This window comes from Hippoglossus stenolepis, chromosome 11 (assembly GCF_022539355.2).
Source record: "Hippoglossus stenolepis isolate QCI-W04-F060 chromosome 11, HSTE1.2, whole genome shotgun sequence".
In the NCBI taxonomy this organism is placed as follows: Eukaryota; Metazoa; Chordata; class Actinopteri; order Pleuronectiformes; family Pleuronectidae; genus Hippoglossus; species Hippoglossus stenolepis.
This window is the reverse complement of record NC_061493.1, coordinates 24,664,718-24,689,949: the sequence shown is the minus strand read 5'-3', so window position 1 is coordinate 24,689,949 and position 25,232 is coordinate 24,664,718. Positions and strand designations below refer to the sequence as shown.

Genomic DNA, 25,232 nt, shown 5'->3' with positions numbered 1-25,232 from the left:
GTACTAACCAGGACCAGTTCATGACCTTAACCAACCAAGCTGACATCTGACCTCTAACATTAACCAGGAGCTCAGACATGATGTTCAGTCCCATCAGGACTGATTGATACCTGAAAACATAATACCCTCCCATGAAAGCACAATTAAATTCACTAGATCCCGGATTTCATTTTCATCTGCACCAAATTTAACACATTCTTTATATCGTCTAAACATGTCCGACTTATTTCATCAGACAAAAACATGACTCGCCTCCATCCTGCTCTTGTGATGTCAGACTCAAATCTAGATTAATTGACTCAGTTTCCAGTGGAATTTGAATGTCCGGGCTTGAGGACACTTAATGACACCAGAGGAGCAGGATGGAGGCGTGTCATGTTTTTATCTTACATTTGAAGAAGGAGTCACCAGTTACTTCGATTGTGTTGGATTCTGCTGCAACGCTGTTTGCCCCCGAGAATCCATCACAGACGGTCAAACTATCCGGAGGGGCTTCGTAGTTTTGTAGCATGTTTCAAAAAATGCAACACTTTACGAAGAAGAAGAGGAAGAAGTAAAAGAGAAAAAATAAAAGAGACGAAATAAAAGAGAAGGAGTAAAAGAGAAGAAGTAAAAGAGAAGGAGTAAAAGAGAAGAAGTAAAAGAAGAGAAGAAGAAGAGAGGATAAACTTTTGCTGTCCCCTGATCATTTGTTAATAATGGAATGTAATGTAATAATAGTTTGTCTCCAGTCCAGCTGAGGTCGCTGCTGTGTCTGAAAACCTCTTTTCTAACCAATGAATCATTTCCCCAAAGACCCGCCCCTACCCTGCCTCTGATTGGTTTTCCCACATATGATTTCCTAACTCTAACCAATCATCACGCTTCGTGTCTGATGCTAACCAATCAGAGGCCCGGTCGCTAACTGTTGACATCGATAACGAATCAGCGGCGTGTTTCGTTGCGGAAGTCTGGGTCATCTCTCTTCTTAATGTTCTGACTGTGAGTAAAAGAATAACCAGTAACTAGTAGTAATAATGAGTTAGTTACCTGCGCTGTTCAGTTACTTAACTTTCGCCGCTAGCTAACTTTATCTTGTCTTTATCTACTTGAGCTAACATGAGCTTTCTGCTAACGTGAACACTAGCTTCGGGGAGGAGCTAGTTCCCTGCTAACGTGAACACTAGCTTCAGGGAGGAGCTAGTTCCCTGCTAACGCGATCACTAGCTTCAGGGAGGAGCTAGTTCCTGCTAACGCGATCACTAGCTTCGGGGAGGAGCTAGTTCCCTGCTAACGCGATCACTAGCTTCGGGGAGGAGCTAGTTCCCTGCTAACGCGAACACTAGCTTCGGGGAGGAGCTAGTTCCCTGCTAACGCGAACACTAGCTTCGGGGAGGAGCTAGTTCCCTGCTAACGCGAACACTAGCTTCGGGGAGGAGCTAGTTCCCTGCTAACGCGAACACTAGCTTCGGGGAGGAGCTAGTTCCCTGCTAACGCGATCACTAGCTTCGGGGAGGAGCTAGTTCCCTGCTAACGTGAACACTAGCTTCGGGAGGAGCTAGTTCCCTGCTAACGCGATCACTAGCTTCGGGAGGAGCTAGTTCCCTGCTAACGTGATCACTAGCTTCGGGAGGAGCTAGTTCCTGCTAACGTGAACACTAGCTTCGGGAGGAGCTAGTTCCCTGCTAACGTGATCACTAGCCGGGAGGAGCTAGTTCCTGCTAACGTGATCACTAGCTTCGGGAGGAGCTAGTTCCTGCTAACGTGAACACTAGCTTGGGAGGAGCTAGTTCCTGCTAACGCGAACACTAGCTTCGGAGGAGCTAGTTCCTGCTAACGCGAACACTAGCTGGGAGGAGCTAGTCCCTGCTAACGCGAACACTAGCTTCAGGGAGGAGCTAGTTCCCTGCTAACGCGATCACTAGCTTCGGGGAGGAGCTAGTTCCTGCTAACGCGAACACTAGCTTCGGGGAGGAGCTAGTTCCTGCTAACGCGATCACTAGCTTCAAGGAGGAGCTAGTTCCCTGCTAACGCGATCACTAGCTTCGGGGAGGAGCTAGTTCCCTGCTAACGCGATCACTAGCTTCAGGGAGGAGCTAGTTCCCTGCTAACGCGAACACTAGCTTCAAGGAGGAGCTTGCCCTGCTAACGCGATCACTAGCTTCAGGGAGGAGCTAGTTCCTGCTAACGCGATCACTAGCTTCAGGAGGAGCTGCTCTGCTAACGCGATCACTAGCTTCGGGAGGAGCTAGTTCCCTGCTAACGCGATCACTAGCTTCGGGGAGGAGCTAGTTCCCTGCTAACGTGAACACTAGCTTCGGGGAGGAGCTAGTTCCCTGCTAACGTTGGCTCGGTGAGCGGATTCGAAACACAGTGAAGGTCCCACTGTGATTAGCTGGTAGCTGTTAGCTAGAGGGATGGATGGATAGAGGGATGGATAGATGATAGATAGATAGATAGACGGATCATAGCACCCAGGTATATCAGTATACAATAAATAATCTATTGTTAAAGGAGCCTCTGGTCCTTTTCCCACCCGAAGCTCCTTTGGAAAGTTTGTGTCATCACAACCTCACGTCCAGTTTATTCCCTGGGTCAGTAAAGAGGAAAGATACTGATAACGAGTGAAGTCTGGTGACGATAGTTTGTCTTTTGTGATTTGTGGCAGTAAAAAAAGATGTTCATCCCTTTGTTGCCATTTTCAGGAACCAGAACCAATCATCATTTACAACACGTAGTACTTTTCATGTGGTTGAACACATTCACTCAACACACATGATGAAGGGAAGCGACACGTAGTTTCTGTTTGGATCACGAGTGGTGCCTGCGGCTCTTTTGAAGTTTGTTGTGTAATACTGTATTTTACAGATTCAGGGGTCAACAGAGAAGGAAACGGCCCCACCCCTCAGTCCACCATGGCGGACATCAAGAACTTCCTGTATGCCTGGTGCGGGAAAAAGAAGCTGACTCCCACCTATGACATCCGAGCAGCGGGGAACAAAAACAGGCAGAAGTTTATGTGTGAGGTGAGTTTTGTTTTGTGACCTCTTGAAAGCTGCTTTCAGACCTGCACTGAACTCTGGATCTTCTCCTGAAGTTATCCACGTATGTGAGAACACAAATGTCTGAGTCAATTGCTTCGCCTTAATGATGCAGACATTTTCCTGTTGTTGTGAATGCGTCTGACCCGGACAATCTCCTGCTGCTTCTTCACATGTGAAGACAAACTCTGGAGAAAGTCTGGACCCAAATATTCTAGACGACTTCTGGAGCTCATGTCTGAAAACAGCTTAACTGTGTTGATTCTGTCTGACTCTAAACTCTCGTCGGTCCAGGTGAGAGTTGAAGGATTCAACTACATCGGGATGGGAAACTCCACAAACAAGAAGGACGCTCAGACCAACGCTGCCAGGGACTTTGTCAACTACCTGGTGCGAATCGGGGAAATGAGCGCAGCAGAGGTCCCGTCTGTGGGGGTCAGTGCATTACAGGTGTTTTTATTTTTCCAGGGAACGATGAGAAGGAAACAAGGATATAAGAAGTGGCTTCGACTGCCTAAAGGGGTTTTATTACGCAGAAGGTCCAGAGATGTCAGCTGTCAACATCCTGCTCTTTTATTCTGATAGTTTCCTGTTTCTTTGTCTCATAATAACATAAGCGATCTCAAACATGGTGTGTGCAGCGCTAGTTGAAGCATGCTCTCTCTCATGCTGTTGCGCCACCACATGCTCACTTTCACTATAAATAAAATAAATAAATACAATCAATAAAATTTGATTGACTATGGTCCGTAACATTGTTACTGTCCACTCAGACAGTCAGACTTCATAGTTTCAGCTTCAGTTGTGACATCAATGCAGTTCTTTCTCTCACAAGAGAACTTATCTGTCACTCGTCTGTCTACCTGTCACTCAGAATCTTTGTGCTTGTTCACCCCATTACTGCCATAAATTGAATTAATTCTATGGGAAACACTGGACAGTCTTATAGATTGTGTTGTATTTGATCTATAGAGCTAATTTTAAGACACTAATACTAATAACGAGGCTTTATATAGCAGACTCTCTGTAATAGAGTCACTTTGATTATCACAATGCGGATGGATAATTGTAAAACTGATCCATGAATCAACTCATCAATAATCAGGAGCTCACAGCCTCATCACTTCCTGATGTCATGTTGAAAAACTCAGTAACTGAAAGTGAGTCTTGTGTCTCCAGGTGAGCGCTCCGGTCTGTGATGAGCCAGATGGCGGAGGAAACGGCGCCTTCGGAGCCCTCCCCTCCAGTGGACCGCTGCCCCCGCACCTCGTGGTTAAAGCTGAGCACGGTAACATGATGCTGTAAATGTGTTGATTTGCATTAATATTAGATCTGGTTTTCTGACTGTGATGCACCTTCACACTGTGACTGTCATCTTACATCCAGCACTTTAATCCCGGTCAGCCGGCGACTCTGCTTTCTCCGCTGGTTGTTGTATGCTGTGTTCAATGTAGGGCTCGGGGGTAAATGATGATGGTCTACATACACTTCCTGTCAGTAACAGTTCCACCTCGTCGTCCCTGCTCTGACTCTTCACCATCACTGCTCCTCCTTCAGAGGAGTTTCTGTTACTAAGCAACCAACTGCAGAGCAGACAATCTACTTCCTGTTTACACCACATGACCAGTGTACGTGAACGGTCATGTGACGTGTGTTTTGAGTCGTCTCCACCTTCTGCAGCAGCTCAGAGTCGTTCTGTTCCTCTTTAACATCTGATATTCAGTGTTGGCAGGTTGGGGGGGGTCACCCTGTACTCATGCACACAACAGTCACAGTTCATTTTCTCAATTTGTCAATAAAATTAAAAGTAGCTGTGCATTAAAACAAGCTAATCTCTATCAGGGTTGGACTTTCTTCTTTTCACTAAATAATCTATAAAACACAGATTGATTCTCATCAGTCGTCATCCTGTATTTTTCCCCTGGGTTCAGAGGAGAGCTGCAGCAGCGGACCGGTTCCAGGAGTGACTGGACTAGGTTACTCAGGAGGAGGGAGCTCCGGGTGGGGGGGAGGAAGAGGAGCAGGAGCTCAGTGGGACCGAGGTGCCAACCTGAAGGAGTACTACGCCAAGAGAGACGAACAGGAAGCACAGGCGGTACGTCTTCCTCCGATTTCCCACAGTCTTACAAAGTCTTACTTTTATGTCAAAGAAATTCCACAGACATAAAACTCCAGATTTATGAGAGTTTAATTAAACCATCAGTGCCTTCTCCTTTTCATAGACTCTGGAGTCGGAGGAGGTGGACCTGAACGCTAATCTTCACGGGAACTGGACCCTGGAGAACGCCAAGGCCCGTCTGAACCAGTTCTTCCAGAAGGAGAAAACCAGTGCTGAGTATAAATACAGCCAAGTGGGACCGGACCACAACAGGTCTGAATCAGAAAACTCAGTCTTCAAGGCCGAGAGCAAATATATAGCAGATTATTATTATTTGTTGTTTTATATATTTAGTCATGATAAAAGAATGAGAAGAGCAACTGTTGAGATTCAAACCTGGTAGAAAAATTCAGAAGTGAAGTTCTCTCAGCTCACAACATATCAGAGCTGTTGGTTCATGTGGTTCCACAGAGAATAATTATCCTGCTTTTCTTTACTGAAACATTTTCTAGGTTTTTCATCTTCTTCTTTAATTTATCTTTTTTGTTCCAGACGTACAACAATTTTCATATGTCATCAAAATCTATCAGCCCAGTCATAAACTGTTTTTCAGACATGAACCGTGTAAAATAGTGTCCTGACATTTCCTGTAGTTAGTGTTTGTGAAGCAGCAGCAGCAGGTTGTCGGGTCCGACTCGTTCAAACAGGAACATGTGGGAACATCCAGGCGAAGGGCGGAGCCTGTAGAGCAGCAGGGGCGGAGCCTGTAGAGCAGCAGGAGGCCGGACATGACGTATAAACTCTGCTGTGGAAAGATCAGTGTTGTTGTTTACAGCTCATCCACACCGGCGTCGGCCCTCATCACCAAAAGATCTGGAACCTCCTCGTGTTTCCAAGTGGACGTCTTCGTCTTCTACGTGTACGGCTCCTCTTCTTCATCCTGAGATGTTTGTGTTCTTCCAGTTTCACGTCCGTCACGTGTTAGAAACCTCATCAACACGTCCACTCGCTCACTGGGAAGCTTCCACACATTGTCCTGCTGTCTCCTCACATGGACTCACTCTGACCAGGAGGCTGCAGGAGAAGATCCAGAACATGTCCAGAGACACTGACTCAGACATTTGTTCCCACATAGAGAACCTGCAGAACACGTGAGGAACACGTCAGGAACACGTCAGGAACACGCCAGAACACGCTAGAACACGTCACATGTCAGGAACACGTCAGGAACACGTCAGGAACACGTCAGGAACACGTCAGGAACATGTCAGGAACACGTCAGGAACACGTCAGTGGTTCAGTTCATGTCTGAAAAAAGTTATATGAGAAGTGTTTGTGTGTGAGAAAGTTAGAAAAAAAAAGAAGGTAGTTGGTAGTTGAAATCCCACGCTTTGTGTTCCGGATGCCACTGTATGTTTTTCTGCTGGACTGCTGTAACCCCAGAGACCTCCGAGTGTGTTGGATACACCCGAGAGATCTCACTGTCTGATCTGAACTGTGGTTGTAGAGCAGGAGACACACACCAGCTCATTTATCTCTTCACAAACCTTCTGATCCCGTCACAGCAAAAACTGGTGTAATCAACTCAGGGTTTCCATTTATTTCTGATGAAGTTAGTTTCCTGAGCGATGTCGTTGGAATAAGAACAATCAAAGACTAAGTTTGAGTCGGATCACTTCTCACTGTTAAGATTCTTCTGACCACAGAAAAAACTCACCCATAATCCCTGCTCCCAAGTTTATATGATTAATTATTATTACACTAAACTGTAGTTTAAATGAAAAAGTATATATCTCAAAATTCAACTGTCAGGAAATAATATATTATAAGTTTATTTATGCAGCTTCTTTCATCACATAAATGCACCTTAAAGAGCTTTTACTAAACACATCATAGGCTGTATATAAAGACCATCAGTGACTGTATATAAAGATGATCAGTGACTGTATATAAAGACCATCAGTGACTGTATATAAAGACCATCAGTGACTGTATATAAAGACGATCAGTGACTGTATATAAAGACCATCAGTGACTGTATATAAAGATGATCAGTGACTGTATATAAAGATGATCCGTGACTGTATATAAAGACCATCAGTGACTGTATATAAAGACCATCAGTGACTGTATATAAAGACCATCATGACTGTATATAAAGATGATCAGTGACTGTATATAAAGACCATCGTGACTGTATATAAAGACCATCAGTGACTGTATATAAAGACCATCATGACTGTATATAAAGACCATCATGACTGTATATAAAGACCATCAGTGACTGTATAAGAGATCAGTGACTGTATATAAAGACCATCACTGACTGTATATAAAGAGGATCAGTGACTGTATATAAAGACCATCACTGACTGTATATAAAGAGGATCAGTGACTGTATATAAAGACCATCACTGACTATAAAGAGGATCAGTGACTGATATAAAGACCATCACTGACTGTATATAAGAGGATCAGTGACTGTATATAAGAGGATCAGTGACTGTATAAAGACCATCAGTGACTGTATAAAGAGGATCAGATGTATATAAGACCATCATGAATAAAAGAATAGTCTGTATAAGAGGATCAGTGACTGTATATAAAGACCATCAGTGACTGTATATAAAGAGGATCAGTGACTGTATATAAAGACCATCAGTGACTGTATATAAAGACCATCAGTGACTGTATATAAAGATGATCACTGACTGTATATAAAGACCATCAGTGACTGTATATAAGATGATCAGTGACTGTATATAAAGAGGATCAGTGACTGTATATAAAGACCATCAGTGACTGTATATAAAGATGATCAGTGACTGTATATAAAGACCATCAGTGACTGTATATAAAGATGATCAGTGACTGTATATAAGAGGATAGTGACTGTATAAAGACCATCAGTGACTGTATATAAAGAGATCACTGACTGTATATAAAGCGATCATGACGTATATAAGACGATCGTGACTTTAGACCATACTATACAGCGATCATGACTGTATATAAGATGATCATGACTGTATATAAATCGTTGACTGATATAAGATGATCACTGACTGTATATAAGAGGATCAGTGACTGTATATAAAGACCATCACTGACTGTATATAAAGAGGATCAGTGACTGTATATAAAGACCATCAGTGACTGTATATAAAGACCATCACTGACTGTATATAAAGACCATCACTGACTGTATATAAAAGGATCAGTGACTGTATATAAAGAGGATCAGTGACTGTATATAAAGACGATCACTGACTGTATATAAAGACGATCACTGACTGTATATAAAGAGGATCAGTGACTGTATATAAAGACCATCACTGACTGTATATAAAGACGATCAGCGACTGTATATAAAGATGATCACTGACTGTATATAAAGAGGATCAGTGACTGTATATAAAGACCATCAGTGACTGTATATAAAGACCATCACTGACTGTATATAAAGATGATCACTGACTGTATATAAAGATGATCACTGACTGTATATAAAGACGATCAGCGACCGATAATGCTGCCATCTTGTCGTCAGTGGAGTGATCGTGGAGTGGAGCCGTGCCTGTTATCGAGGTCCCGCCCCCATACACGCTCTCAACCAATCATGACTTCTCTATACCTAATTTAAACCAAACTTAAACGACCTACAATGAGAGAAACCTAAACTGCTGCCAGCCACCAGGGGGCGTTCCAGATGTTTTGGCTTCACTTTTTGGAGAAGTTTATCTGAATTTAGAATTAAAACATTTAAGGAAATTAAAATGATAAAATCTTAAAAAGCTGGAAACAGGAGATTCTAGGCCCCCCCCCCCCCGTAACAACAGCACAACAACTTTACTTTAAAATTCAACTGTACCTTTAGTTTACAAAATAAATATAAAAAAATGTTTCTCATTTTGAAACGGTTGATTGTAGATGATTGTGTTCAGATTAAAAGTGATGGACAGAGGTTTGTGGCTGTTGAATGTCCTGGTGCACACATTCAGCTGGTGAGTTTTAGAGACAGGTGACGCCGGAGCTCACAACCGCCCTGAAGGAAGACATGGGACAGCGTTTAGGTGAACTAAAGCTGTCCCATGGGTGCAGCTCGAAGCTCAGTGGAGTCTGGTTGTGATTTCTGGTGTCACTGTTCACCGCAGGGCCGAGAGCCGCCGGGAAAAAAACAGATACTAAGCTGGTGTTTTATTTAATATCCCAAGTCTGGCAGAAAAACATACAGGCTTCCTCCTGAGAACACGACAGGTGAGTCATCGCTTCACGTGAAGTTTTATTCACAGCTTTTAGTTTGAAAAGCTCAGAGGAAGTGAAGATGTGATGTTTGTCTCTGCAGGAGCTTCATCGCAGAGATGCAGCTGTTTGTGAAACAGCTCGGCAGAAGTAAGACACTCCAAAAAATACTTTTAAGGATGATGTAAAATCTGTTTTTTTATTTGCAAATGTTGATCTGAATCGTACAATAATATGAATCAATAATTTCTGCAGAGGATCTAATAATGTTTATCAAGCAGCTGCTCATGTCATTGTCTGTTCTGCAGGAATCACGGCTCGAGAACACGGCTCCAACAAGAAGCTGGCGGCTCAGTCTTGCGCTCTGTCTCTGATCCGACAGCTGTATCATCTGGGCGTCGTGGAGGCGTACTCCGGAGTCACTAAGAAGAAGGAAGGAGAAACTGTACGTCAGCTCGGCTTGTTTCAGAGGAGAGACATTGAGGGAAGTTCAGTCGACCAGAAAACGTAACCGTGTTTGTGTTGTCCTGTGTTGTTGTGTCCAGTTGGCGCCGTATGACGTCAATGTGTCTCCAGAACTTCAGCAGCAGCTGGCCAGTGTCGTCCAGGAGCTCGGAGTCCTCATCCCGCCGCCAGTAAGTCACACACTTACCACTGACCTCACAGGCACACAGTAGGTTTGAGCTGATCATGCTAACCTGGCTCATCCTGTCCAGCCTGCAGACCCCAGCTACCCCGTGTCTCTGGTTCAGGGGAAGATGGCGACTTTCGAGCCGTCGCAGCGGCAAATCGGAGCCGGTGTTGTTCCCTGGTCGCCACCTCAGGTCAACTGGAACCCCTGGACCAGCAGCAACATCGACGAAGGACCGCTGGCATTTGTGAGCTTGTTTTCTAACTTTAAAAAACCCTGAGAACTACGAATATGTTTATTTCATCTGTTTCATCTAATTGATTTATTAAGATTTCATCAGTTGACATGTTTGATTTGTATCATCTCTGAGAACCCGGACGATCTCCTGTTGCTTCTTCAGATGTGAAACACAAACTCAGTTCATGTCTGAAAACAGCTTCAAACTAAAGCATCTGTGGTGTCATGGCTGCTCTGTGTGATGTCTCCGTGTTGTACTGACGAGTTGTGATGTCATGAATTATTCTCAGTGCACGCCGGAGCAGATCAGTGGCGAGCTGCATGACGAGCTGATGTACCAACTGAAACAGGACGAGAACCTGCACCAGGTCAGTGGAGTCGTTTCTCCTTTAGTTCGACACACGTCGGCTTCATATTTAATAATTTTAACGTGTCTGGGTTTAATGAAACATGATGAGAGCTGAACACAGACCAAAGAAACTAAAGTTTGAACTGAATCCTTCTTTAAGAATCTTTGACAAACCTCTGAATTCATTTTTCATGTTTTCATTCAGAAAACTAAATTATCTGTTCTGATTTCAGTCATTGTTTTTTGTCTGACTGATATAATAATGATATTTAGTCTTAAAACTAAATTCAGCTTTAAAAACCATGTGTTTTTAGTGTAGAAGCTGAATTCCTGAGGTTGTTTTAAAGGTTATTGTTGTTTTAAGAGAAAATAAAACTATGATTCAGATCCTGCTGCAGCGCGAGCAGCTGCCCGTCAAACAGTTCGAGAAGGAGATCATGGACGCCATCGCCGACAACCCCGTGGTGATCATCAGAGGAGCGACGGGCTGCGGGAAAACCACTCAGGTTCCTCAGTACATCCTGGACCGCTTCATCAAGGGAGCCCGAGCGTCCGACTGCAACATCGTGGTCACCCAGGTAACACTGAAACTAAAATGAAGAAGCCTTTTGAATGAGACGTGAAACATCTTCAAGAATCCAGTTACTCCTGGAGATAGAAATACGTCTGATAAAATGTTTGCAGGTCTGTGATTTATGGAGGAATCATGGAGACTTTCAGTTATGACATCATCGTCAGATGCCCGTTAACGTGTATTTTCTGAAGTCGACTGTCCTTCGTCCGCAGCCCAGACGAATCAGCGCCGTGTCTGTGGCAGAGAGAGTCGCCTTTGAGCGAGGGGAGGATCTGGGGAAGAGCTGCGGCTACAGTGTCCGCTTCGAGTCCGTCCTCCCCCGACCTCACGCCAGTGTCCTCTTCTGCACCGTTGGTACGTAAACGGTGTAAAAGTCTTTCACAGAACCGATGTTACACCAGATAAAAAATCATTATCATCATCGTGACACTCCTGGTAACGATGAATGAAGCAGCAACTTCAACATTTCAATAAAATCCTAACAATACTTCACAGTAAATTTGTATTTACTTAATATTATAGAATTATTATAAAACATAATATATTGTTTTATTGTAGAGGGATGACAGTACAAGCGTGTTTCAGTGTGACACGTATGTGACACGTATGTCAGCAGGTCGTTGATCAGCGTGTTGTCGTTGCAGGTGTTCTGCTGCGGAAGCTCGAAGCTGGAATCAGAGGCATCAGTCACGTGATCGTTGATGAGATCCACGAGCGAGACATCAACGTCAGTTCATTTATTAACGATTTATTAACTGTTGGTGGAACATAACCTAACCCCCCCACCCCCGCCTGTGTGTGTGTGTGCAGACGGACTTCCTGTTGGTGGTCCTCAGAGACGTGGTCCAGGCCTACCCACAGGTCCGTGTTATCCTCATGTCGGCCACCATCGACACCACCATGTTCAGAGAGTACTTCTTCAACTGTCCCATCATCGAGGTGTTCGGACGAACTTTCGCTGTTCAAGGTAGAGCAGACGTCCGACTTCCTGTGTCGCAGTTCTTCTCTAAAACATGACAGATTCAAGGTCCCGAGGTTTTTCAGAACTACACTTTGAAACGGAGTCTGTTGGATTTGTTATCGTTTAGTGAAGCTTTTCATTTCTATAAAAAACATTTGGCTTTTTGGAGTTTTGCTTGATTCACGTTGTATTTTTGTTGGCAGAGTATTTCCTGGAAGATTGTATCCAGATGACGAACTTCGTTCCTCCACCGTTGGACAGAAAGAAGAAAGATAAAGACGAAGAGGGAGGAGACGACGATGTAAGAAGCTTCTGATATCAGCAACTGTATATAAATACAATCAATACTGACCGTCTTTATATACAGTCTCCACTTCCTTCCGTTGTAGAAATATGAAGCAGAAATATTTGGGATATGAAAGCTGCCATCTTGTGTTTGTGACTCAGTATCTGGAGTGGTGGAGTTTGTGTTTATTGATTTTGTGTCAGTATCCACGTGGAGCTGGTGAACAGGCGTCTTCCCTGTCTGCAGACCAACTGTAATGTGATCTGTGGACCTGAGTACACTGCGGAGACGAAGCATTCGATGGCTCAAATTAACGAGAAGGAGACGTCCTTCGAGCTGGTGGAAGCTCTGCTCAAGTACATCGAGACGCTGCAGGTGAGCGGAGCCGTGCTCGTCTTCCTGCCCGGCTGGAACCTCATCTACTCCATGCAGAGACACCTGGAGTCCAACCCGCACTTTGGTACGCATCACTACACGCCACGTCTGCTGCTTCGAGATAAAACATGAAAACCACTGATACAAACCCTTTAAAAATGTAAAGTCACTGTTAAAACTAATGAGATCAAAGTCAGGCTGAAAGGTTTTTAGATATTTGCAGTGATTTCTTTATTGATGCATTTTCCCTGCAGGTAGTAATCGGTACCGAATCCTGCCGCTCCACTCTCAGATCCCCCGAGAGGAGCAGAGGAGGGTGTTTGACCCGGTTCCTGACGACATTACGAAGGTGACAGATGAGAGAATCTGTTATTTTAGTTTGATTCAAACCAGACGACCTAAAACTGAGCATCTCTTCAACATCACTTTATTTTCATACACAAAACTGTGACAGCACAAACGGATGAAATCAGTTTTTATTAAATCTCAAGTGAAACAGACTTCACATGTTTGATTCCTCATATTTACGTGTGTCTGGCAAAAACATGTAGTTATGGACGAACGGTTGTGGATGTTGATTGGTCGTTTACGGCAGCCGATAGCTCTGAGTGTGCGTCAGCGCCCCCATGTGGCATCGGTGGGACATCGGTCGCTAACTGTCAGAATTTATGGTCACGGGGAGGAAGTTAAAAATTCCATTATTAGATCAGATTAAAGTAAATTATATAAAATTCGATTCAAAGAAATCTGATCAGAGCAGATTAAATTAGATTTCTTTCACAGGTGAAGGTGTGTTTTAACAACCTGTGTCTGGATGTCTCAGGTGATTCTGTCCACAAACATCGCAGAGACGAGTATCACCATCAATGATGTCGTCTACGTCATTGACTCCTGCAAGTAAGTGTGTGTGTGTGTATTGTCATGTGTGCGTCAGGTTGCGTTGCAGGTCAAAGGTCGTCTGGCTGTGCTGACTTTGTGTTTGTGTGTCCACAGACAGAAGGTGAAGCTCTTCACCTCCCACAACAACATGACCAACTACGCCACCGTCTGGGCGTCCAAGACCAACCTGGAGCAGAGGAAAGGTCGGGCCGGTCGAGTTCGACCCGGGTTCTGCTTCCATCTCTGCAGCCACGCTCGGTTCGACAGGTAAGAACTTGGACCTCCAGCGTCCTTCAGCTGAGCTGCTCAGATTCAGTCCAGTCATGATTTCAGATGTCGTGTCTCTGCAGGCTCGAGACTCACATGACGCCAGAGATCTTCAGGACGCCACTGCATGAAGTCGCTCTGAGCATCAAACTGCTGAGACTCGGAGCCATCGGACACTTCCTGTCCAAGGCCATCGAGCCGCCGCCGCTGGATGCCGTCATCGAGGCCGAACACACTCTGAAAGGTACGAGACACAGATTACCGTGTTATAGATGAAGTCTATAACGACAGTTTAATATGATTCCTGTGTGTGTGTTTCAGAGCTGGATGCTCTGGACGTTAATGACGAGCTGACTCCTCTGGGACGGATTCTGGCTCGACTCCCCATCGAACCTCGTCTGGGGAAGATGATGATCATGGGCTGCATCTTTCAGTCAGTGTCTCCGTCACGTCGCTGGACCGACCAATCACCTGACGGCCTGTTTGTTACTGGGCGGAGTCAGTGACGTGTATTTCTGTCTCCCTCCAGCGTTGGTGACGCGATGTGCACCATCTCAGCTGCTTCCTGTTTCCAGGAGCCGTTCATCAGCGAGGGGAAGCGTCTCGGCTTCGTCCACAGAAACTTCACGGGCAGTCGTTTCTCTGATCACGTGGCGCTGCTGTCGGTGTTCCAGGCGTGGGACGACGTCCGGTAGAAGAATTCAAACACATGGAGTTTATGAAACTAAAGAATATTTATGTTTACTGCAGAATAGTTTTCTTTCAAAATATAAAAGCCATTTTATATTTTTTCAGAAATTATTATTATTTGCATGTTTTTAATTTCTTTATATTCTGGATATTTTGTTTCCTGTTTATAATTAATTTGTGTTGATGATGATTTTATTGACTGAAGTCACTTGTTCCTGTAGCGGGACATGTAGCGGGACATGTAGCGGGACATGTAGCGGGACATGTAGCGGGACATGTAGCGGGACATGGAGCGGGACATGGAGCGGGACATGAAGCGGGACATGTAGCGGGACATGTAGCGGGACATGTAGCGGGACATGTAGAGGGACATGTAGCGGGACATGTAGCGGGACATGTAGCGGGACATGAAGCGGGACATGGAGAGGGACATGTAGCGGGACATGTAGCGGGACATGTAGCGGGACATGTAGCGGGACATGTAGCGGGACATGTAGCGGGACATGTAGCGGGACATGTAGCGGGACATGTAGTGGGACATGTAGCGGGACATGTAGTGGGACATGTAGTGGGACATGTGAGGAGACCTTAGTGTCGTTTAACGGTTCATTCACTAGAAAGAACCAGTGATTGGTCCAAATCTTCATCAGAACTTGTCAGCGTGTTGGCTGCAGGTCAGAGGTCGTTGTATAACAGTAAAATGCTGTAAGTGAAAGGGGCGTGGTGTTGACCTGCAGTCTGTTCCTGCTCAGGATTAACGGCGAGGAGGCAGAGACTCGTTTCTGTGAACACAAACGTCTGAACATGTCGACTCTGAGGATGACCTGGGAGGCTAAAGTCCAGCTGAAGGAGATCCTGGTCAACTCTGGATTCCCTGAAGGTACTTGAACGCACCACTGATGAACTCAGACCACACGACTCTCAACTGTCAATCAAACGCTGATATGTCTCAGAGTCTTTGTCTCTGGAGTTTTCAGGTTTGTGTTCAGGTGAGAAGGATTAATGCTCCGCCTCCTCCCCTCAGAGTCTCTGCTGACGCAGATGTTCAACACGGTCGGACCGGACAACAACCTGGACGTGGTCATTTCTCTGCTGACCTTCGGCTCGTACCCCAACGTCTGTTACCACAAAGAGAAGAGGAAGATCCTGACCACCGAGGGGCGCAACGCCCTCATCCACAAATCCTCTGTCAACTGTCCGTTCAGCAGCCACGACATGACCTACCCCTCGCCGTTCTTCGTCTTCAGCGAGAAGGTAAAACTCCCCATGATGAACTTTTCAATGTTGAGACTTGTTCAATAGGAAGTGACAGAACATATTCTGGAATATTTATAATAATCATTAACAAAAGACGTAAGAATTCCGTCATCGTTTTCAAAATTGTTGAATCTAGACGTGATGTCCTGAAACGTTTTGTGTGTCGTCGTGTTTGTGGCGTCAGATTCGAACCAGAGCGATCTCGGCTAAAGGGATGACTCTGGTCAGTCCACTGCAGCTGCTGCTGTTCGCCTGCAAGAAGATCAGCTCCGACGGAGAAATCGTGGAACTGGACGACTGGTGAGGATCGCACAACCACACACACACACACACGTGAACACAGACATAGACTCACACTGTCGTGTGTCCAGGATCAAACTGAGGATCCCTCATGAGGTGGGAGGAGCCATCGTGGCCCTGCGCGCTGCTCTGGAGGCGCTGGTGGTGGAAGTGACCAAAGAACCAGAATTCATCAGACAGATGGATCAGAGCAACGAGAAGCTGATCAACGTCATCAGACACGTGTCCAAACCCACCGCCGCTGGACTCAACCTGATGAGCAACACACACAGGTACACACACAGGTACACACACACACACACTTTTTGTTTTGTGATGTTTTGTAGTTTTCAACGAAGCTGATCTCAGGCTCTTGGTCTCTGCTCAGGATGGGAGACGGTCCTCGACCTCCAAAGATGGGACGCTTCGATGGAGGAGGCGGAGGAGGAGGCGGCTACAGGGGGGGAGGATACGCAGGGGGAGGAGGGGGTTACAGAGGTGGGGAGGATATGGAGGTGGGGGTTACGGAGGAGGAGCAGGAGCAGGAGGATACAGGGAGGTGGTGGATATGCAGGGGGTGGATACAGAGGGGAGGAGGGGATACCGGGGTGGGGGATACGGAGGGGAGGAGGGGGTACAGGGAGGTGGTGGATATGGGGGAGGAGGGGGTTATAGAGGAGGAGGAGGAGGAGGAGGGTACAGAGGAGGTTATTAAAGTCCTGACATCTCAGTGACATCATCTCAGTGACATCATCTCAGTGACATCATCTCAGTGACATCATTGGTGATGATGATAGTCAGGAACCAGGTAGGAATCTTTTTTCCTGAGCTTCTTCTATCAGCTGTTAGAATCAATGTTGTTAGTTGAAGAGATTTGATGATGTCGACCGTCAGTCAGGAACATGTAGAATCTGTAGAACACGTTTGTGTTTCTTGTGTTTCTTGTTAAAAGTCGAGCTTCTGTTTGATCTCTCCGTGTCCGTTTGGTGAATCGTGTTTGATTTATGATAATTTGTTGGAAACGTCAATAAATATTTAACATGTGAAGCTGATTGTTGCTTCAGTTTTTTCTTCATCCACAAAATCCATTAGAATAATGATGGAACTGAACATCAGAACCAAACTCTGTGTGAGAACAAACCTCAGCTCCAGCCTGGACCCGGGTCCAGGCTCGGGGGTTAGACAGGCAGAGGTGGAGAGGAGGTGGAGCTCAGGAACTCATCAGTTTTTCTTCTGTGGCTTCAGGAGGAAGTTCAGTTAAAATGATTTATAAATGATCATTAAGTTTGTTTTTCATTTAAATGTGAACTTTTTGAGATTCTCGTTAATTCAGTGTTTGTCAAAGGTGCAGGCCGCCAGCAGGAGGCGCCATCTGACTTCTGTCTCTAACTACAGAGCAGTTTAACTTGTGTTGGAAGATGTTGGCCCTTGACCCTCAGGGGCCTCAAACCCCTGGCTCACTCTGTTTGTCTGTGATTGTTTTGTGTCATTTGTGTGTGAATGTTCATCAGTTAGATCAGAATCAGCTGATGTGTGATATGATGGGTCCTGGATGATAAGGTCTGTGGCCCCGTCCTGAAGAGGGGCCCCTCAGAGTTTCTTATTTAAAAAACAATCAGGTACCTGAAGTGTTGTTGTTAAATTCGTTACCAGTCAAACCGCTGAAGCTCCAGAAGAAAACTTCAGAAAGAAAAATGTTCCAGAGTTCATTATTTATTATTCATTGATTGAAACTGTGCAAATGTTTATATGTCTTTACTCTGTAAACTTTAAAAATCCTCAATTCAGCTCCAGTTTATTTGATTTCCATGAAAACAAAGATTGAATCATTCTCAGCAGTTTAAAGTTCATGTTTTGTTGTAAATGAAGTTCTGTATTTTTTTTTCCTGTTGATTTTTAATCGATTTTAACGTCTTTACATTTTATAAATAAACTAATTTACATCCATTTATCATCCAGGTTTTTTGCATTTTAATTTTCAACTTTCAAATATAAGTCCATTTCTGCCAATGTGATTATTAAGCAGTCATAAAAATGTTTTGAGGTAGAAAGTGATTCTTTAAAAAAAGAGTTTTAATCAAATCATCAGAAATGTTCTTCCATACATTTCCACAACATTCCTGACAAAGTTTTATTTGATCAAATTTCCACGAAGTCTCTGATTGATTTCTTCACAACTTAAAAGAAGATGAAGTTCAGGAGCAGAACAAGAGCAAGTGACCTTCAGTCAGTCAGGTGAGACCCATGTTTGACCTTTGACCTTCTCTGAAGATGCTGAAGATCTAATCACAGCTAATTGTGTTCTGAACAAACACGTTCTGATCCTCATCATGTTTGATGAAGTCCAAAGGGCCTGAGTGAAAACTGTTAGTGTAACTTCCACGTTTTGACTATTCTACTGTAAATAAATCTCCTGCTTCAGCTTTAAACTCGGCCCTCTCGGCCCCTCGTGCTCTCTGGTCCTCGCCCCCTCGGGTCCTCTCTGGTCCCTCGGCCCCCCTCGGGTCCTCTCCCCTCGTGTCCTCTCTGGTCCTCTCGGCCCCCTCGGGTCCCTCGGCCCCCTCGGCCCCCTCGGGTCCCCTCGGGTCCTCTCTGGTCCCTCGGCCCCCTCGTCCCTGGTCCCTCGGTCCCCTCGGGTCCTCTCGGCCCCTCGTGTCCTCTCTGGTCCTCTCGGCCCCCTCGGGTCCCCGGTCCCTCTCGGCCCCCTCGGGTCCCCTCGTGTCCTCTCTGGTCCTCTCGCCCCCCTCGGGTCCTCTCGGCCCCTCGGTCCCCTCGTGTCCTCTCTGGTCCTCTCGGCCTCGGGTCCTCTCTGCCCTCTCCGCCCCTCGGGTACTCTCTGCCCCTCTCGGGCCCCCCTCGGGTCCTCTCGGGTCCTCTCGGCCCCCTCCGCCCCCTCGGGTACTCTCTGCCCCCCTCGGGTCCTCTCGGGTCCTCTCGGGTCCCCTCGGCCCCTCTCCTCCCCCCTCGGGTACTCTCTGCCCCTGGCCCCTCGTCCTCTCAGCCCCTCGCCCCCTCGGGTCCCCTCGGGTCCTCTCGGCCCCCCTCGTGTCCTCTCTGGTCCTCGCCCCCTCGGGTCCCCTCGTGTCCTCTCTGGTCCTCTCGCCCCCTCGGGTCCTCTCGGCCCCCTCGGGTCCCCTCGTGTCCTCTCTGGTCCTCTCGGCCCCCCTCGGGTCCTCTCTGCCTCTCCGCCTCGCCCCTCGGGTCTCTCGGCCCTTCCCCCGCCTCGGTCTCTCTCGTCTCCCTCGGCCCCTCTCGCCCCCTCGGGCCTCTCGGTCCCCTCGGCCCCTCTCCGCTCGGGTCTCTCTGCCCCTCGGGTCCTCTCTGCCCTCTCGGCCCCCTCGGGTCCTCTCTGCCCCTCTCCGCTCCCCTCGGCCCCCTCCGCCTCGGGTACTCTCTGCCCCCTCGGGTCCTCTCCGGTCCTCGCCCTCTCCGCCCCTCGGGTACTCTCTTCTGCCTCGGGTCCTCTCGCCCTCTCGGGTCTCGGGTCCTCCTGCCCTCTCCGCCCCTCGGGTCCTCCCGGTCCTCTGGTCCTCCGCCTCGGCCCCCTCGGGTCCCTCGGCCCCTCTCCGCCCCTCGGCCTCCTCGGGTCCTCTCGGGTCCTCTCCGCCCCCTCGGCCCCTCTCCGCCTCGGCCCTCTCCGCCCCCTCGGCTCCCCGGGTCCCCGGGCCCTCTCCGCCCCCCGCCTCCTCGGGTCCTCCCTGGTCCTCTCCGCCCCTCGGTCCCTCTCCGCCCCTCGCCCCCTCTCCGCCCCCTCGGCTCTCTCGGGTCCTCTCGGTCCTCTCGGGTCCTCTCCGCCCTCTCGGGTCCTCTCCGCCCCCTCGGCCTCGTCTCCCTCGGCCCTACTGGCTCCTCTCCGCCCCTCGGCCCCTCTCTCCGCCTCGGCCCCCTCGGGTCCTCTCCGCCCCCCTCGGCCCCTCTCCTGCCCCCTCGGGTCCTCTCGGGTCCTCTCGGGTCCTCTCCGCCCCCCTCGGGTCCTCTCCTCTGCCCTCGGGCCCCACTCCGGTCCTCTCCGCCCCCCTCCGCCCCCCTCGGCCCCCCTCGGCCCCTCTCGGGTGTTCCCGTGCTGCGGCTGCGCAGTAGCGCGCAGGGCGCAGTCTCTTCCTGTGCAGTTGGTGAATGGCGGCGGACACAAAGAGTTGAGGCCCGAGTCCAGACCCTCACACCGCACAGCGCAGCCGGGACACGAGCCTCTAGACGCGGCCTGGAGCAGAGAGAAGCCGCCGCTGAAGAACCTTCCCGCATGTTTTCACCTCGGAAGTCCTCGGAAGCGTGTCGGTAAAGTTACCGCAAAACTTTGTGTGAGTTCGGGGAAAGTTCTCGTCGGAGCCTTGCAGCGATTCGGAGGAGGAGGAGGAGGAGGAGGACCGACAGAATGCAGAGCTGGATCCGGGCTGTGGTGGCCTGGAGCTGGGTGGCGGTGTGTGTCCGCGGCGCCATGGACGAGTGTTCGGACGAACAGGGCGGACCGCAGCGCTGCATGCCCGAGTTCGTTAACGCCGCGTTTAACGTGACGGTGGTGGCGACCAACACCTGCGGCTCCCCGCCCGAGGAGTACTGCGTCCAGACCGGAGCCACCGGGGTCACCAAGTCCTGCCACATCTGCGACGCCCAGGACCCGCGGAACCAGCACACAGCCGCGGACCTGACCGACTACAACAACCAGCAGGACACCACCTGGTGGCAGAGCCAGACCATGCTGGCGGGGATCCAGTACCCGAGCTCCATCAACCTCACCCTGCACCTCGGTAAGTGAACCACCAGCAGGTCCACCGGCCCCGTCCCGCTGGACCCGCTGGTCCCACCACATCCACCACACACTTCCACTGGTTCCACCACATCCACCACACACTTCCACTGGTTCCCACTGGTTCACCACATCACACACACTTCCACTGGTTCCACCACATCCACCACACACTTCCACTGGTTCCACCACATCCACCACACACTTCCACTGGGACTCGACCAGGTGCCAGCTGTGGGTCGAGGAGTTTCCTCAAAGCTGTGTGTGTGTGTGTGTGTGTGTGAGTGAGTGAGTGAGTGAGTGAACCTGGTTTTTCGGAACTCATCACAACGTCTGTTGAACTGAGAAATGTCTGTCTCTCTGTGTCTCTCTCTCTACCTGTCTCTGTCTCTACCTGTGTCTCTGTGTCTCTCTCTGTCTCTACCTCTCTCTCTCTCTCTCTCTCTCTCTCTCTCTCTCTCTGTCTCTACCTGTGTCTCTGTCTCTCTCTCTGTCTCTACCTGTCTCTCTCTCTCTGTCTCTACCTGTGTCTCTGTCTCTCTCTCTGTCTCTACCTGTCTCTCTCTCTGTCTCTACCTCTCTCTCTCTCTCTCTCTCTCTCTGTCTCTACCTGTCTCTCTCTCTCTGTCTCTAACTCTCTCTCTCTCTCTCTGTCTCTACCTGTGTCTCTGTCTCTCTCTCTGTCTCTACCTGTCTCTCTCTCTCTCTCTCTCTCTGTCTCTACCTGTGTCTCTGTCTCTCTCTCTGTCTCTACCTGTCTCTGTCTCTCTCTCTGTCTCTACCTGTGTCTCTGTCTCTCTCTCTGTCTCTACCTGTGTCTCTGTCTCTCTCTCTGTCTCTACCTCTCTCTCTCTCTGTCTCTACCTGTGTCTCTGTCTCTCTCTCTGTCTCTACCTGTCTCTCTCTCTCTGTCTGTCTCAGATAACGATGAGGGACAAGGCGTCTGTGTCTAGCTTCACTTTTCTAGAGATTAGACAAAATGTACAGAGGAATTATTTTAAAATGAAAACGTGGTCGTGTGGCTGAAGCCTTTCCTGAGCTTTCAGCTGCGTCCTCCTCACTGAATGAACACCAAGGCTGAAAGCTCAGGAACACATCGGTTAGTTAACAGGTTAGTTAACAGGTTAGTTAACAGGTGAGTTAACAGATCACCAGTTAACCTGCTGAAGATGTTTCGTGTGTCTGGTGCAGATCCAGGAAATGTTTCCACTCTTTCTTTAACGTTGTGAGATAGAAACTTTAAAAACGTTTTCCTTCACAAATCGTGTTTAGAAAACGGAGGTTCATGAGTTTGTGATTCGATCTGAATCTAGTCTGGATGTAGTGACCCTGTTGCTGAAGGTTTGAACTCTAAGTTTAATCTCAGAGAATTGATCAGCTGAGAATTAACCACGGTTTTGATCAATAATTGAAACGACAGTAAAGTGAGGACCGCTGGTCGGACAGAACTCGACAGGAGAAGACGTCACCTTGGACACCGAGCGACCAATCAGATGGCTCCGACTCGGCCTTTTAAAAATACCTGTCTATTTCTGCAGCGAGGCCGCGGCCTGTTTTTAACAGTGGATTCCTGAGTGGTTGAGTCACTGCTGGTATTCGGCCGCCTCAGGTGCTCCTTCTCTAATCAAATGCTTCTGATTACACGCCGTGCTTCCCCCCCCCCCGGGCCGTGTTTTCTTTGTGGCTTCGCTGTTTGCTTCGTAATTAGAGCTCAGGCCTCGTTCTTTGTTCTTCAAATCTCACGTGTGTAAAGTCAAACTTTTCTTCTAACAGAACTCAAGCTCTTCTTTTTAAACCCAGCTGTCGTATATATATAATCTTTTTAGTTTAAAAAACACAATGACTTTAAACGAGAAAAGAAAACTTGCGTTGGTTTTTGTGTCCAGTGAACTTTGTAAAAAGCCTCAGCTCTGAAGCTTCAGATGTTCTGATGTCATCTTGTAGGATTGTGGGTAATGTAGTCGTGTTGCATCATCGTGCTGTTTGTTCAAAGTGGAAGTTTCCCGTTGACATTTGTCTCTGTTTGGACGATTTGAAGTATTTAGTTTTTTTCTGCCAAAACAATGTTTAACACACAGTCGTGGACGTTTCAGAAATACCAGAGATAAAGAGAACATGAATCTTCATCAACCAGTCTTCAGTCGTTTTTTAATGGGTTCACTGTGAAATCGACTCAGACACTGAATCGATGATCAGAATCTATTTTAATTCATCGTTTCAGTTTCAGCTCCACCAGAGATGTGATATCGTAAAAATTGATCTTGAACCTAAACATTATTAAGAGTTTTCAGAGGTTCAGGATAAAAGTGTGAATCAGACATCACAACACAAACTGTTTCAATACCAGTTTGTGTTGATTTTTATCAACAGAAAACCAGCAGCGGCAGTGAAGTGTAGAATTTGAAACTCGTGCAGTTACTTTGGTCAAAAGATGATTGAAATCAGATTTAGATCTTTAGCCAATGACATCATGGATGTGAAGGTTTAGGCGTGTTACAGACGTGTGACAGTGAAGTCTGACACATGTAGCAGACGTGTTCTCTTATCGTTAAACCCGTGAAGAGTCAGCGAGCGTCGGTCTCAGATGGAGGCTACTCCGCCTTAATCTCAGGGAATAGGATGCGTTCAGTGTTTGAGCTCCGATCTGCTCGTCTCTGTGTGTTTGAAGTGCTGCTGCGTGTCCGGACCTGATCTCGGAGTCGGGGGCGACATGAAAAGACCCACAAAGAAGAAAACCTTCAGATGAAGGGGGCTCTGAAGTGAATGAAACGTTGATTAAGAATCAACATGATGCTTCACGTCAGTAACACAACTGTTGTTACCTCCACCAAGGACGTGATGTCTTCATCTGTATCAAAGCTGTAAATACTCAGATCTCTCTGAGGTTCTCTGTTACGTGGCATCGCTCGTCCGTCCTGAGAGACGGATCCTCACGTGGCTCTGAGGTTTCTACCTTCTCTGTCCTCCTGTCTCACCTTGTTAAAGCCTATGAGACAGACTGGGATTTGTGAATATGAGCTACACTAATACAATTTGATTGATCTGCGTTAGTGAACAGGATTTCTTAGAATAACAGATCACAGATCTTGATCTGATATTTCTTTGTGATTTGGTGCAGATCAACCAAACCAACATCATGTCAGGAATAGAAACAGTAGAAATGTTAGAAACAGTAGAAACACAGGAATCTGAGAAAGTTCCCGTGTGTGTGTGTGTGTGTGTGTGTGTGTGTGTGTGTGTGTGTGTGTGTGTGTGTGTGTGTGTGTGTGTGTGTGTGTGTGTGTGTGTGTGTGTGTGTGTGTGTGTGTGTGTGTGTGTGTGTCACATCAGCCGCTGGTCCAGCTGTGCAGCTCTCGTAATCTCCACACATCCCAGTTTCCCACGCTGAGCTCATTCCTCAGACGCTAAACAATGAGTCCGCACCAGATGCCCCCCCCCTCTCTCTGATTGGTATAATTTACAACAGCTGGTCCGTCTAAACGGAGGGTCGGAGAGATGAGCGTCAGCTCCCGGCCTGAGACACGGGCTTTACCCACAATGCACTTCTCTCTCTGTCCTTGTTTTTCCACATATTTTGTGGAACTTGTAAAGATGGCGGCTGAAGAAGGGGGACACGGCGGTGGCGTGACGTAGTCAAGTGAGCAAAGCAGCAGGTGGACGATGGAGATACAGACATATCACATGTTGTCATTTCAGAGCTCAAAAAGCAGTTTCCTTGAGGCCCCCAGGGGCCACTTTTATATTTATCACATCCCTCAGACCCTCTTCACAGGAGAGGAATTAATTCTTAAAAAACGGGGGAGCAGCGTTTCTTTAAAATGATCCATCATGGCGGCGGGGCAGGAACTCACAGACCAATCAGATGGTCAGATGAAGGACCAATCATCAGTGAAATCAGTCTCACTCAGACTGGACAGACAGGAAGCCGCTCAGCGAGGTCGAAACATGAGGCGTTCAGGGTGACCTTGGAGCTTCCAGTCTGCAGGTCAAGGTCACTCATCTCGTCTGTTTCTTCAGTCAGACGAGATGAGTTTATTTAGTTGTGACACAGAGGATCAGTGACTTCTCCTTTTACGACGTTCAGTCGACAGGTTTTTAAAGTGACACCAGTCAAAGTTGAGAATGTTTGTCATCGTTTCTTTTTGTATAAAAGACAAACGTGTTCTTCTCGGTTCTATAATCATATTTTTCTTGATGCAGTTTTGAATAATTCTTCATGTCAGAAACTCATTTTCACAATCAACCTCAAAATATCGGGAGTTTGTAGTTTCAGAGTCTGTCCTCAGTTTGTTAAACTTCAAATAAATAATATGAATAAATAAATTTGACCTCAGACTGAACCT

At 47.3% G+C, this 25,232-nt stretch overlaps 3 protein-coding genes across 3 annotated transcripts in view; 2 read left to right on the top strand and 1 right to left on the bottom strand.

Moving 5' to 3' along the window:
• Positions 1 to 2,217: 2,217 nt before the first annotated feature.
• Positions 2,218 to 17,192, top strand: dhx9 (DEAH (Asp-Glu-Ala-His) box helicase 9). The gene is given in 29 exon segments (XM_047342009.1): positions 2,218 to 2,332; positions 2,848 to 3,005; positions 3,315 to 3,455; positions 4,200 to 4,308; positions 4,952 to 5,115; positions 5,243 to 5,391; positions 9,464 to 9,510; positions 9,669 to 9,805; positions 9,906 to 9,995; positions 10,077 to 10,238; positions 10,519 to 10,596; positions 10,964 to 11,155; positions 11,364 to 11,505; positions 11,796 to 11,878; positions 11,962 to 12,118; positions 12,316 to 12,413; positions 12,645 to 12,858; positions 13,028 to 13,122; positions 13,597 to 13,670; positions 13,767 to 13,919; positions 14,003 to 14,163; positions 14,241 to 14,352; positions 14,449 to 14,610; positions 15,362 to 15,489; positions 15,634 to 15,863; positions 16,051 to 16,166; positions 16,238 to 16,438; positions 16,534 to 16,654; positions 16,657 to 17,192. Coding segments are annotated over 28 exon segments (3,831 nt in total). The 5' UTR covers positions 2,218 to 2,332; positions 2,848 to 2,894; the 3' UTR covers positions 16,861 to 17,192.
• Positions 17,193 to 18,540: 1,348 nt separating this feature from the next.
• LOC118117416 (collagen alpha-1(I) chain-like) lies at positions 18,541 to 20,387 on the bottom strand. Its single transcript, XM_047341891.1, has 2 exons — positions 20,378 to 20,387; positions 18,541 to 20,246 (listed from the first exon to the last, which is right to left on the bottom strand). The coding sequence occupies exons 1-2, from the start codon at positions 20,385 to 20,387 to the stop codon at positions 18,541 to 18,543; spliced, it is 1,716 nt and encodes a 571-aa protein (XP_047197847.1).
• Positions 20,226 to 25,232, top strand: part of lamc1 (laminin, gamma 1) — a 37,065-nt gene continuing 32,058 nt past the window's right edge. Inside the window, exon 1 of the mRNA XM_047341893.1 lies at positions 20,226 to 20,890. Coding sequence (XP_047197849.1) covers positions 20,518 to 20,890 — 373 coding nt within the window. The 5' untranslated portion in view covers positions 20,226 to 20,517. The remainder of the gene's footprint in view (positions 20,891 to 25,232) is intronic.